General features: G+C 34.1%; 3 protein-coding genes across 4 annotated transcripts in view; 2 read left to right on the top strand and 1 right to left on the bottom strand.

Moving 5' to 3' along the window:
* The window catches only part of LOC122539084 (dynein axonemal heavy chain 1-like), a 110833-nt gene that overhangs the window by 59989 nt on the left and 36767 nt on the right, over nucleotides 1-14077 (bottom strand).
* Nucleotides 1-14077, top strand: part of LOC122539088 (thyrotropin-releasing hormone receptor-like) — a 36771-nt gene that overhangs the window by 10753 nt on the left and 11941 nt on the right. The gene's annotated exons all lie outside the window — the stretch shown is intronic.
* LOC122539086 (cytochrome P450 9e2-like) lies at nucleotides 10453-13535 on the top strand. 2 transcript variants are annotated; one of them, XM_043673703.1, is made up of 3 exons: nucleotides 10453-11350; nucleotides 12001-12706; nucleotides 12739-13535. In XM_043673703.1, the coding sequence occupies exons 1-3, from the start codon at nucleotides 10562-10564 to the stop codon at nucleotides 12750-12752; spliced, it is 1509 nt and encodes a 502-aa protein (XP_043529638.1). In that variant the 5' UTR covers nucleotides 10453-10561; the 3' UTR covers nucleotides 12753-13535. The 2 variants fall into 2 exon arrangements, with proteins under 2 accessions (XP_043529638.1, XP_043529637.1); XM_043673702.1 differs by having other exon boundaries at nucleotides 12001-13535.

Genomic DNA, 14077 nt, shown 5'->3' with positions numbered 1-14077 from the left:
AAAAAGATCGAAAAGAAAAAGTCACGTTTCGTTTTGGTAGTTTGAACGATGCTACGGTATTAGTACAAAGTGAAAGCGAAAAGAAAAAAAGATACGTATCTTCTGAATTTTGCAGTATGCAGTAGCTCGCAGAAGTATTGATATATATATGAAATATATAGAAAATATTGTGTAATAATATTTGCAATATATAATAAACTATATATTGGTAAAACTTTAAACAATAAACAATTCTTAAAATGTATACAGAAATTATAAAATACGTAACACGTTAAAATGATAATTATATTTCGTAGAAATCGTGAAAGTATTTAAACAGTTCCATAAGATGATTTATATCATTTGCCACGCGTTTGAAACAGCTACTCATGCGCATCGAACGATTTTGAAATTAAGTATACTTGCGAGAGAGAATATCTCGTACATAATTTCACATTCAGTTCAAATTATGTAAATGACAGTCGTGGCATCTCGTTGTAATGTTGAATAAGTTTCGAAATGTTTCGCATACAACGAAGACCATAATCGGACCGGAATAATAACGATGAAAAATTGTTCGTTTATTCTCAGAGATTGCAACACTTCAAAAGCCATTATGAGTATTGGAAAAATATTTTTCACGACTAAATCCATTACGAATTTGGAGATTGAAATTTCCTCTTTATTTCCTTTGAATTTTGCAATACGAGTTCATAGTTTTTCACCATTTTACTATTTTGAACTTTGACCATTGAAATTAAACGAGATCAACTGAATTGCTGTACGATTTTCTTTTTTTCACACGGTGATAACACGCAGAGAATTTTTCATCATTATTGATTCATGGTGCTCGGCAATATTTTACATTGTCTATATACGAATAATATTTCTGCGAGCCATTGTACGTAACAATAAAAGTTCCAACGAACCCTACGCGACACATAATTAGCTTCGAAGAGACTAGGGAGCAAGTTAGAAGTCATGTTTCTGTGATAAACGAGCTTAGAGGCAAGGGCTTTATAGGAATTCTATGTTAATGCGGACCCCACACATTAGAATATATATAAAATTTCCCTATACTCACGAAATGCGACGCGTGTGAATTTATTATCAGTTCCGTGCAAAAATTTAATTTGATATACCTGCAAAAATTTAATTTGATTTACCTGCAAAAATCCGATATTGAAACCTTGCGCGCATGTTCAATTAGAAGCAATTTGTATTCACAAACGTCAGATTTAATTATTTGTACATACGATGAATATCGAACCATTCGGGTAATAATAAACTTGGCATAAACTTTATATATTGAAATATTATTGCAAATAAGGAAATGTTAAACGATACTACATTCAACACGCAGAAACGATAAATTTACAGCAAATAACAATTCTCTTTCTATTCTTTTCTCATTCTTTCTTCATTTTTTACAATTTATTAAGCGTACACTCCCACGAGTCCGATTTCCAATCATTTTCATGTGTCTCTGGGGTATCGAGTTGCTCGTTATTAAAAACGTTTCGCAAAAATCGAGGTAAATAATGTTAGATTCGTGGAATTTCTGAGAGAGTTGTAGATTTCATTTGATCTTTAATACTTCTCGTTCCTCTTTTGGCTCGTTATTAAAATATGGACTTGAATATTATATCTCTTGAATGTTGCTGAAACTTTATCGTTTCATTGTTGATTAAATTTCCGGAAACTGGATTAATGAATAACTCAATAATAGCCAAACGAATGTTGGATCAGAGAAGTACACTGTCATATCTAGTATTTTCTCACGACACACATCTTTGTAAAATCAAATGTTACATTAACAAAATCTACTTTCAAATAGTTTACTACATGCAAGAGTAATGCGCGCACGAACAATTTCCAATAATAAATTGTATAATAATAATAGAGGCAATATGAAAATTCAAAAGTCAAGGAAGTATTGACACATCTGTGAATCTAGTCTACATTTAATAGAATTGAATTAGATTTCGGTATATCTGTTTGAGTATTTCATAGCATCCAACTAATTCAACTGATTTACTTATTAGCATTTTTAATTCAGATTACGAATTTGAAAGAAGATTCTAAGAGGAGATTTAAATAAAAACATGGCCACATTGTCACTTTTTCCTCTAATAATTGAAAAATATTCACAAACATTAATATTGTTTTTTTACTAATATACTTGTATCTCATATTTTAGATTTTATATATTGTTTCGCATTGTTTCAATCCCGTAAATTCCAGCTCTTTGAGTATTTCCTATAAACTCACGGGTCTTAAAAAGACTTAAAGAATATTTATACAAACCATATTATTATTTTTTTACTAATATTTTTGAATCTTATACCTCCTTCGGATAACTGATGCATATTATGTGCATCTCGCGCAAAATTTCCTGCAAATGTGTAAAAAATCCACACTCTAGTAACAACTAACTATCACTGTCAAGTGATAAACAGAAACATGTTGTTTAAAAAAGGGAAAATACAGCTAGGGCTTCGGACACGAATCTTGTATGAAAAACAAGAGGTTTAAAAAAATACGTTATATGCCCGATAAACTGAATTCCTTTCATCGACGTAGGATCGTTAGCGCGAGAACAGGAACGAAATAATTTATACGAGGCTCTCATACTTCCCTCTGACTCGTCCGCGGTCGTCAGTAGCCACGAATCAGCTATTTTTGATCATTATATAAATATCCTCGGCTTACGTAACCGTCACCATTCATCTTTGCAGATTTCACTCGGAGAGTTTTCAATTTCTACACCGATGGTAACGTCAATCCACGTCGTTTTGTTCCGGCACCCGGATCAAAACATTGTCCCGTATAACAAACCATGCTACGGACACGTACATAAGTCGCTCACATTAATATTTGGACACCAAATATTTGAACTGTTACATATTCGTACAACGATATCGTGCAACAATAAACCCGGATTTATTTTAAACCTTAAAACATCTACTTTCAAAACACGCCATTTATTTTATTCAAAATGTTCTATTCAAATCACGTAGAGAGTGGAGAAGTGAGGACCAGACTTTCCTTCTGGAGCAGGTTTCCTTCTTGAATAAAAACATTGAACAATTTTTGTTTATTTAGAATTGATTCGAAGCTTTATCCTTACAACGACCTCCTGGAAGCTTGATGCACGATTTTCTATCGCCATTTTGTTGAATTTTGATTATCAGGTGAAAACGAATACAGCGATGAAATTTGTTACAATTTCTTGGAGTCATCGTCGTTCAAGCTTAATATTCAAAGTTTAACAAAATGGCAAAAAAATTATACGTCAAGATTTAGGGGGTCATTGTAAAGGGGAGGTTTCAATCTTCAAATTCATCGTAGACTCAGTTGTGACAGAAATTGTACTGTGCGATATAAAAATACTATGACAATTTAAGACTCTTATCTTATGTGCTGTATCGATTTAACGTATCGAACCTTTGCAAAGAAAATGGCACAACACGAAAAAGTATACTTTCTTTTCAAGGGAAGTAAACATTGTTTTGTTAATTAAAGAAACGACGCGATAAATTAAAGTATTCTATAAATATACTGCTCACCATATCAATACGCAGTGATGTTAGTCAAGAGGAAAATTCATAATATGAGCTATTTAAAGAATACAGTACACTGAATCACACGAATCAGAATTGTGCATGTACAATTCCTTTCTATCGACCAAATTATGATGACCAACGAATAAGATACAGGATGATGACAAAATTTATACTTCGATCAGATACCAATTAGGAATTAATAAAATATGGTTGATCGTTAGCTCTCTAATTGAACTTCTAATTTAACAATTCAAATCACCTTAATTCATTATTATTCTTTCTGTATCATTTATTATTCTTTCTGTATCTCTTTTATATCATTCACCGTCACGAAGAAGTTTCATTAATTTGCATAGTCGAGTAGTTTGTCTCTGATAAGATGAATTGATGGTAGGTGGATGCAGGGGCGGCAATGGCCTCGGATGAATCGTTAAACGATTTCGTTCTTCGTCGCATTTCGCAGTTGCACACACTGTTGCATTTAAACACAAGATAGCATTTTGTTTTATTCTGCTTCTGTCAATGTCGCTATAAATCTGTCCCTGAGAATACACTGTCGAGTCATTCTCGATAAATAAATGAAGCATAGCCATGTAACGTACGTTACGAAACAGAAGTGAAAGAAAGCGTGAAAAGGTAACGCGATTTATGAATCGTTCAAAAATATCCAAATAAAATGTTTTATTCGAGCCTTTCAGACCGAGCGGAACTAATCAACTTCAATTTTCGTCAATTTCTTAATTTTGTTACGTAAATAAAGGACTAGTGTTTTCAAGAAACCAGTGATTCATTTTCGTAAATGGTTCGTTCATTCTAAAAAATTGACGATAATGAATTGAAATTTTTTGAGTTGCTCAAAAGCTCGTGTTTAATCAACTCTATAAATCAAGAAGCATGGACGGCAAATGATAAACGTATAAGCATCACAAAACTTTGAAACTTGACTTTCTGCAAAAAGGAAGCCTCGGAGTGAAAAAATTTTATTTTTTTCTGATTTACATTTTTAAATAGAATCTACTCTTCATCTGTGACTGATAATAAGAGTAGTCGAAACGTGATAGATATTGAATTTGAAATCCTCGAATTAAAGTCATAAAACTGTATGTATAATTCTGTGTTGACTGTACTGTATTAACTGCATCATAATTTAGTATTATCAAACACAATTGCATATCATCTCTCAATGTTACGTAACATTATTTATCAAATACGCAATTAATATTATCTATCAAATACACAACAGTACGGTTTATCGTTACGAACGTTAAAATCTACGACGGACTTTTCAAAAAATTGGATCAAGCGTCTTGTTGTGATAAATTAAAAGAAACGATAAGAATTATCAAATAAGCATTACAAAAATATACATGATACACGATGTATTGAAGCGATTGTATGTGTGTTGTAACATGCACATATACACATAGATAGAACTATCGATATTAACACGAATATGAATACGAATAACAAATTCATGATTGGTTAATCTTAATCAAATTGTTACGAATATATAACCATATCAAATATAAAACGAACACATGCTGATACACTGTTGATTTATTGTTCTAAACTAAATTCTATATGATGATAACACAAAGAATTATAAAGACTGTCGGTTGATTTTAAAAATTATCAATTACAAGATAATAAAATCTGGTTTGTTACCAGACTCAATTAATCAATTGATCAAGAAAATCTTTAGTGGAATATTACTTGAAATTTAGTATCATGTAATAGATGGTACTAACATATAATAGATATATAATAGATATTTCTATGTAATAGAAATTTGAAATTAAAAATTTAATAAATTCCATATCTTTTTTTTATAATTCTTAATCTCTTTAATCTTTTTTTTATAATTCTTAATCTCTTTAAATCTTTTTTTTATAATTCTTAATCTCTTTTATCTTTCTTTTATAATTCTTTAATCTTTTTTTTTTATAACAAATGATGATTTAATAAAACGGATGTTCATTTTACTCTGACATGACTACTAATTGCCTATTCATATGAATAATATATATTTGGTATCCAATTGTATTTCGTATTCGTATAATTCTATTATTATTCACGATCACGTAATCTTTCTTCATCGAATACCAATTCACGATTAATAATTTGCCATTTCAGATCGCTAAGAATCATGAATATTGATGCATCAGTATTTGTCAATGTTCATTTATCATAGCTGTCGAGATTTTAACGAGCTGGCTTTTCTTTTTGTCACAACAGAACAGTACAGTAACAATGGCCTTTTAACTATTTTAAATGTGCACCGAAAAAAAGAGCAACACGCTGTTATGTTTATAGTACGGGGAGATACGAAGAGCTAAAATCTATAAAAGACGTACAGCAAATATTTGTTCAAACAATGTTCGTCCTCGATGTCTAAAGCTTCAAGCGATCGAAAAGAATTAAAAGAAACAGTGCACGGGTAACTTGCTTTTTAGTAAAAAAATATATATTTTTCTGCGAAAACTATATTTATTCTTACCTTGATATCGTCCGTAAAACTTTATTATCTTTATATAAAGATGATTCAGGAAGACTGTATTAAAAAATAGTACTTTTACAAGATTTCTCTAGTGTTACCTGATTACATGATTACTGTTTTCTGGATCTTGATTGATAACTCAATCAGTCAGATAATCAAAGAATCGCATTAACGGAAATGAAATTGCGTGAAAGTGTGTTGCGAACACGAACTGTCCGACAAGTTTATCGATTAACCAACCAACAAATTGAATGATAGAAACGTGGTAGAGAGAATGGGCAATGAACGAAGTTTCAGAGAATATTGTCGGTTGAATTAACTTGTTTATTTAAATGTGCCGCCGAACAGTGATCTCAGTTTGCGAACTATCATTTCCATTGTTGAGTAGAACATTGAAGAATAATCGTTGAAACATATCATTTTACGCAGTGGTTTAATTCGTGCAATTAATCTTATCGAATTATGAAGAGAAAGAAGAAAAGATACGAGACGAAGAAATAAGGAGAGCAACGTGAGGAAATTTTTTACATAAGAAGAGAAATTGTTTGGATATACTTCTCACAGAATGTATTGTATAGTCAGTATACACGTTGAAACAAATCTCTTTATAATTTATGCACTTACGGCTGTAAATTATCGGATCTTTTATCAAATTTTATTAAGATTTAAAGTAAAATGCATTGCTGAATTAAAATTCACGAGTATTCAATTTTTACAATGAGAAAGATGTATAATGCAAATTATATATACATACGTGAAAGATCTTGTCAAAAAGTGATGAACTAGAATAACGTCAATATGACGGCTTTCGGAATTTCTTTTTTTTTTTTACAATTGTTTAAAAGATACGGACATTTTTTTCAGAACATATATAACACAATTACACAATTGTATAACTCTATTTTAATTATTATCAATTGAATAATAATGATTTATATGTTGAATATTTCGAGACTGTTTTAGTGTTGATTTTTTTCATCAATGTATTCTCCTTCGTGCGCGTGAACCACCAGAGACATTCTTTTTATTCATTCCCTGAAAAATTCTGGCGATATTTTTCCCCAAGCTCCTTTCGTTCATAAATCTTTCTTTGATTTCGAACGCTTTTTCCTTGTTCTCCTGCTTTCCTTTACTCTTCAATGCATAATTTTTTAAAGAGGTTCAAGCTTGGCGATTGCGAAGACCATATATTATGCTTCATAATTTTGACTCGTTACGCACGTACGTATGTTGTTAATTTTGTGTTGAAATATTATCGTAAATTGTATCTTTAATCACTAAGTTCTTTAATTAGTAAAGAATCTTGGCTGTGTTCCAATTTTGTTAAAAGGGTATTTTATTCCCGTGATGTTGAATAAAGAATTGACAGAAATAAAAGTCTCAATGCGGTGGTAACAAAAAAAAAAGATTAATACTCTTGCTCTCACAACTCTCTCTCTCTCTCTCTTTATTCTCGATTCTCTCTTTCTCGAATTCCCTTTCGATATGCTTCTCGAATCTTTCATGCACATGAACACTCATACCCTTAATATTCCAAGTCCTAAGCCTGGAATAACTAAAACAAATATGTCCAGGCTTAGCCTTCGTCGTAATCATCTCAAGTGACACTCTGCAGGCGACAATTCCTTTTCCTAGATTTTCCTAACTCACAATATTGACAATGCTAAAACTCCGTTTATATGAATTTTCTGTATGTTCATGCGAAATCGGGGAATAAATTGAAATAATATATTTTCTCTTTTACTGCTCGCTTCCCGCTGATACAATAGGAATTCAGATTGAAATAAATGATTACAATCAGCAAAAGTTCATTTAGCTCCGACGCTGATTAAAATTTCGTTCAAATAAAGGACTTCGTGCAAATGGAACTCCACTACGTATGATAGAGTTGAAAAATAATTCGTCATCTCAAAGCACGTATTTCAGCGTCGACGCCACGCGACAAAACCAACGATAAGGAGAATCGATAATGCGCAAGTAAACTGAAATTGACGATACAGTGTCGGGCACGTGCATCGCGATACGTTTCAAACAAGTGTATAGGGATAATGCAATCGCAGAAACACGTAATTTTCTCGCCGACAGTTCTTTCACAGTTTCGTGAACAAAATGAAGCCGCACGAGAAAAATTGCCATCGTATCGCGTTGAATGTACCGTGATTTCCAGCGGCCAACGAGTTCTTTTCAAGTTTGCGCGACGAATCAAACAGCTTGAAAAGATTGAAAGAGGTTGAGCGGGCACGTTTATGATTTCTCGAGTAGTAATCATTGTTGTCTATGCACCGCCGGGGGGGCACGTGACGCGATTATACTTAACTGTGAAACGTATGGTTTCGCCGATGTAAAACATTTCGCGTGGATAATCAAATGTGAGTAAAAACATGTGGTTCAATTTCTTTCTGATTGGCGGAAATTGTGCGTGATACGTGACGAAACTCGCGTACTCGGCTTAGTACAGTACGACTCGCAAAAGGATTCGCACAATCAGCATAGAAGGCTTTCGTTTGCAGATACATAAATATTCGGGCAGTAAATTCTCGATTTCTGAGAGATTGTTATCGAAGAAAGATAGGGACAGTACTCTTGTTCTTGTTTTTAATGCATTGCCAGATTTTGTAGAATCAATGTCATAATATCTCTTCGATTAATAATTTTTCGACATACCTAAATTAATAGTTTTTGTTGTAGCTTGTCGAGCTATATCGATTAACAATCAACAAAAACTGTATCATTCGACTTGAAAAAAGGTGGAAACGACTTTGGAATCTTCGAAACTCTTCGAATTGTAAAAAAATTATTACTACTATATTACGTATATTACTTTTTGTACTGAATAACTTTCATTAGCAAAAATTTTTCATTTCTCCAAAAATTTGAAATAATGAAGTTAAGTATATATTACATATTAAGTCATCCCATGAGCAACGCGAGCCTTGTATTATATGAAAATAAAAATAACCTGTTAGCGATGATGAAGCGACTTCTATCTTTTATAATTCATTATCTTTTTCTATCGAGTTTATTTGTTCGAGTTTTTTTTAAATTTCGACAGTAGCAGCATTAATTATTTTAATTCCAGAAAATCGTATTTGCGGGACGATTCAATAGTTTGCTTTTTTGAGAACTTTAAATTTCCCAAAAATGCATAAATACTTCAACATTCTAAATAATGTATTTTTTATTAAATGTAATCCTTTTTTTTTAAATAGTAATGGTACTTTTTTATTTAATCGCCCTTTTTCTGTAAAATCCATAGTTAATAACAAAAGACCACTTATTCGATTTAGAATGAACCTCTAAAGTTGTTCGAAAAATATCGTGCTCGCAATTACATAATAGCTTTGTTAACCTCGATCTTTTTTAAGAGCAATTGTACTACATTATAATACTCGTACGTCGTACGCCTACAAGTGATTTAAAACGATCATAAATGAATCATATATACATATATATACACACACATATATGTCGACACTTGTTGATTGCGCGATGTTTAAATTAACAGTGGAGAGGCTATATATAAATACAAAATTAAACGCGAATGTTTACATGACAGAGTATCATACACGTAAAAAAAAAAGACTCTCTTCTCTCATATTATGACGTCAATGCGTGATATTTGTTTCGACTTTATTTATTATGCGCGTCAAAAGAATGAAATTTTAAAATTTCAATTCTTTTCTTTGATCTTGACAAACGATCTTGCAAATTTTTATGCGTTTATGAATAATTAATTGTAATATTTACATTTAATCATTTCAATTTACGTATAATCATATAATCAAATTGTGCAATAAAAGACAGATATTGTTTCCCAGACAGAATTCAATATATCGTACTGAAATTTTTATTAACATCTCGAAAGCTAGAGAGTACCTGGAATTAAAATTTTATATTTAGAGTCCTGCCTCTCGGAATTTCATGGGAAACTGATGACTCTTATAATTGTAATTTAAATGATATTTAAATTAACGAATGAATCAATTCTTTGCGATTGAAATTTGAACGATTGAAATTTATGAACAACTTAAATGAACGTTCATCCTCGTTGATTTAATTTTTATCAGCGACATTGGCACTAGAACTACCGACGATTAAAGCATAAAATTTCCATCCAGAGACATCGGAGTGAAAAAAAAATAGAGAAACTTTATAATACAAGCTTTTATTTGTATATTTTAGGAAAAATTATTGAAACCTCAAAAAAATACGCTGTTCCACGTCTACAATAATATCTAACACTTTGACCACTGTCGATAGTTCCAATGTCGAATCCAAGATGAAATATATCTCTGCCAATTATGACTTCACGCAACACCAATCAAATCTAACTTGTTATCTCGTTTTCATGACATCAGCGTCGATCCCGTACGTCACAAACGCAGTTATAAACGGAAGATCGCACGAAATCGCGACAGTTCTCGGTTCTTAGATATCCTCGCCAGTGTGTCAGCTGACAACTGATAATATATGTATATCTCTCGATCGACCAAGTTCCAAATCCGATTCAGATTCGACAATGGACCCGTTGACGTTAAGCCTGACTCTTGTGCTTGGCTTTCTCCTCATCTATTACTACCTGTGGAAATCCATGACTCGTTTCAAAGAGCTCAATGTCCCGCACAAGACACCGATTCCGATCATAGGAAATATGGCGCCGACGGTGTTCCGTAAAGCTTCCATGCACGAGTGCTTGGAAGACCTATACCATCGTTTCCCAAACGTCAAGTACTTCGGTGTGTATCACTTCGTGACACCGGTGATAGTGATCAAGGATCCGGAGCTGATCAGCTCCATTGCCGTGAAGAATTTCGACAATTTCACCGATCACGTGACCATCATGGACGAGAAGATAGACCCTTTGTCGGGCAAGGGTCTGTTCTTCCTTCGCGGCGACGCTTGGAGGGAAATGAGAAGAATACTCAGCCCCAGTTTCACCGCCAGCAAACTGAAGACCATGTTCCACCTGATCACCGACTGCGCCGACAAGTTCACGCGATTCGTCGCGGACGAGGCGAAACAGGGACGAACGTACGAGATGAAGAACATTTTCGGCCGATACACCAACGACACGGTGGCTAGCTGTAATTTCGGTTTCGTGACGGATTCGATGAGAGATCCGAAAAACGAGTTCTACTCGTTCGCGAAGAAAACGATCGATTTCATGTCCTCGGTGTCGCTGAGGCTCATCGTGGGCAACAATTTCCCATTGCTGTTCAAACTGCTACGGACTCAAATGTTTAGCGAGAGCGCGCGTCAATATTTCACAAGCGTCGTCGACAACGTGGTTAAAGCGAGGAAGGAAAAGGTGAGTGTCGAACGATTGGAAAACGGGACCCGATAGGTGCTTGGGACTCTGAAATCAGTTCGGTGCCCTCGCGTTAAATCGGGAAATACGAATAATGAACATCTTGGTTTTCAGTTGAAGGTTTCTCGATAGTAATTTGGATGTGTCTTGGATTAAGAAAATAAGTTAGACTTGAAAATTGAAAATTCGAAGAACCTGACGAACGATTATTAAGTGGAAACTCTTCTTAAAGAAGAACTTGTTATAAAAAAATTTGTTGTTAGACAAGAACTAACTAAAAAAAGGCATCGAATTCATTTCTTTACGTAATAATAACTTCTTGCCACGTAACGTAAAGTCACGTTCAAAGTAGATTATATCTATAATTATCTATAAATAATGTATAAATTGAGTATATTATACCTATAAATTATCTATAAATAATATAATCTATAATTATGAGCTGACCAATTCCACTATTTGAACTTGTTCGTCAATTTTAGTGCTAAAATTGTTTCATTCCATTTATATCGCAGTTTCGAAGACATTCGAGTGTATCGTATTTAAATAGCTCAATCTATGCATCAGAGTGCACAATTTTCTTTTTCTCACTCGTTAAAAATCGTTTCGATTCTGGCTATCTATTCTCCAAACTGCTGTGTCCAAAACAGGGGATTCACCGACCAGACGTGATGCAGATGATGATGGAGTACAAGGATGCGGATGGAAATTGTCTAACGATCGAGGAGATGACCTCCCAGGCCTTTGTTTTCTACGCTGCTAGCTACGACACGATATCCACCATACTCAGTTTCGCCGCGCATGAAATTGCCATGCATCCGGAAGTACAGGCGAAACTGCACCGAGAGATCGAAGAGGTGGTTGCAAAGACCGGTGGGAAGCCCACCTACGAGGTTCTAAAAAATATGCAGTACTTGAACGCGGTGATCAACGAGACTCTCAGACTGTACGCTGTGATCCCGTTTTTGGATCGGGTGTGCGTGAAAGAGTTTCAACTTCCTCCGGCAACACCTGGAGGGCAACCAGTCACCGTGAAGCCAGGGGACATCGTCTGGTTCCTCTCGTTTGCGCTTCAACGCGATACAGAATATTTCTCAGACCCGTTGAAATTCGATACTGATCGAGGTTTGTCGCCCATCGAGTCTTCTCAGGCGACTTACATGCCGTTTGGACTTGGTCCTAGACTCTGTATCGGCAACAGGTTTGCTTTACTGATATGCAGAGTGATGTTGTTCTACTTGCTGTGGCGGTGCGAGCTGGAAACCTGCGAGAAGACTTCAATCCCAATGAAATTCAGTGGCAAAAGCTTCGTGCTGATGGCGAAGGAGGGATTGTGGCTGAAGCTACGGACTAGGGAGACGAAGACGAGCCGCGAAAACAACGAGACGGCAAACAGAATTAATTAAGCGCGAGAATATCACTGCGGGTCCAAAGGTCCAGCAAGGATTTTCGAGAATGCGTTTTTTTTTTTTTTATGTTTGATAGAACTAGTTTAGTAGTCTTTGAAGAAGTAAAAATGAAAAATTTTATAATTATTTTTATAATAGAAATAAATTCTTTCGTTTATAATCTCCAAATTCTTCTCATTTTTTACAATAAGACGACTGTGTGACGAAGTTCAATGAACGATAAAAGCTTCGTATCGATGCTTTTAGCGAAAGAGGGATGATGGCTGAAGTTTCGAGCTAAGTTCTTCAAAGGTAAATCATAAAAGTGACCAGAAAACGGAGTCAATATTGATTCTTTCGTTTATAATTTCTAAATTCTTCTCGTTTTCGTAATAACAAAGTGCAGAGACCTGTTAAACTCCAGTGAAACTTAATGGTAAAAAGAGATATGGAAATTCCGAGCTAAGGATATCTTATCTTTCAAAGATAAATCACGGAGACAATCAGACAACAAACAGAATCAATTAGACGTGATAATACTGGCAAAACAAAACCGAGAGAAACTTTTCGAGATTGCCCGAGCGTTTCCTGATGCATATCTCTTTGAAGGTGAGTGTGTTATTTTTTTTTTTTTTTGTGCACATGGTAACACAGAAGGACAGAAGAAATTGAAGGCGAGGATGAAATTCCCTACTGACGAACGTTTGCATGCAAAGTCATTACTTCGTAACATCGTTGCGTGTGTAACTTTAAACTAGTTTCATTACGTCTATCGTGACAGAGCTCGCTAAAAGCGAGGGAAAAATGCGCTTGTCCTTAACGGTGATTTGTTAGAAAAAATCAGAAGTAACAATCTCGTAATGTTGCTAAACAATTTCTTGCTACGAAGTTCAACTACTTTATTTATCGCGTCGAGTTTACTTGCGTCTGTCAAATATCTGCGAAAATTGCAAAAAAACGCTACTACGCTATTTGAATTATTTGGATTGTTTATTAGTAAAAGGCAAATGAACTGGTAATCGAAAGATCGATTCCTAGAAGAGCAAATGTAATTTTTGCGAGTTATCCCCCCCTCTCCCTTCAAGTCTCATTTTTAAGTAATCGTTGATCGACTCATTTAGGTAATTCAGTTTCGCAGAAAATGTATGTACACGTTTCAAGTTTACTAATTTTTTTTAAAATTCCCTATTTTATAACGTTTGACGATTTCTTTTGTACGAAATACTCTGTACCTCCCGCCGGTCATTTAGATTTAGTATCATACGCAAGTTTTAATGTTTCATATGTCTTCAAGGAGACTGAAGATTTTCAAGAAAATTTAATTTCAAGATTCATATGT

This window comes from Frieseomelitta varia, unplaced genomic scaffold, assembly GCF_011392965.1.
Source record: "Frieseomelitta varia isolate USP_RPSP 00005682 unplaced genomic scaffold, Fvar_1.2 scaffold_190, whole genome shotgun sequence".
Lineage (NCBI taxonomy): Eukaryota > Metazoa > Arthropoda > Insecta > Hymenoptera > Apidae > Frieseomelitta > Frieseomelitta varia.
Note: the sequence above shows the minus strand (reverse complement) of the source record. Positions and strands in the feature narration are given on the sequence as shown.

Bases quoted from the DNA above. Each gene is read 5' to 3' on its own strand.
- LOC122539086 (XM_043673702.1), top strand. From the start codon at position 10,562: ATGGACCCGTTGACGTTAAGCCTGACTCTTGTGCTTGGCTTTCTCCTC. The intron at 11,351-12,000 runs GTGAGTGTCGAA...TGTCCAAAACAG, and splicing joins TTAAAGCGAGGAAGGAAAAG to GGGATTCACCGACCAGACGT.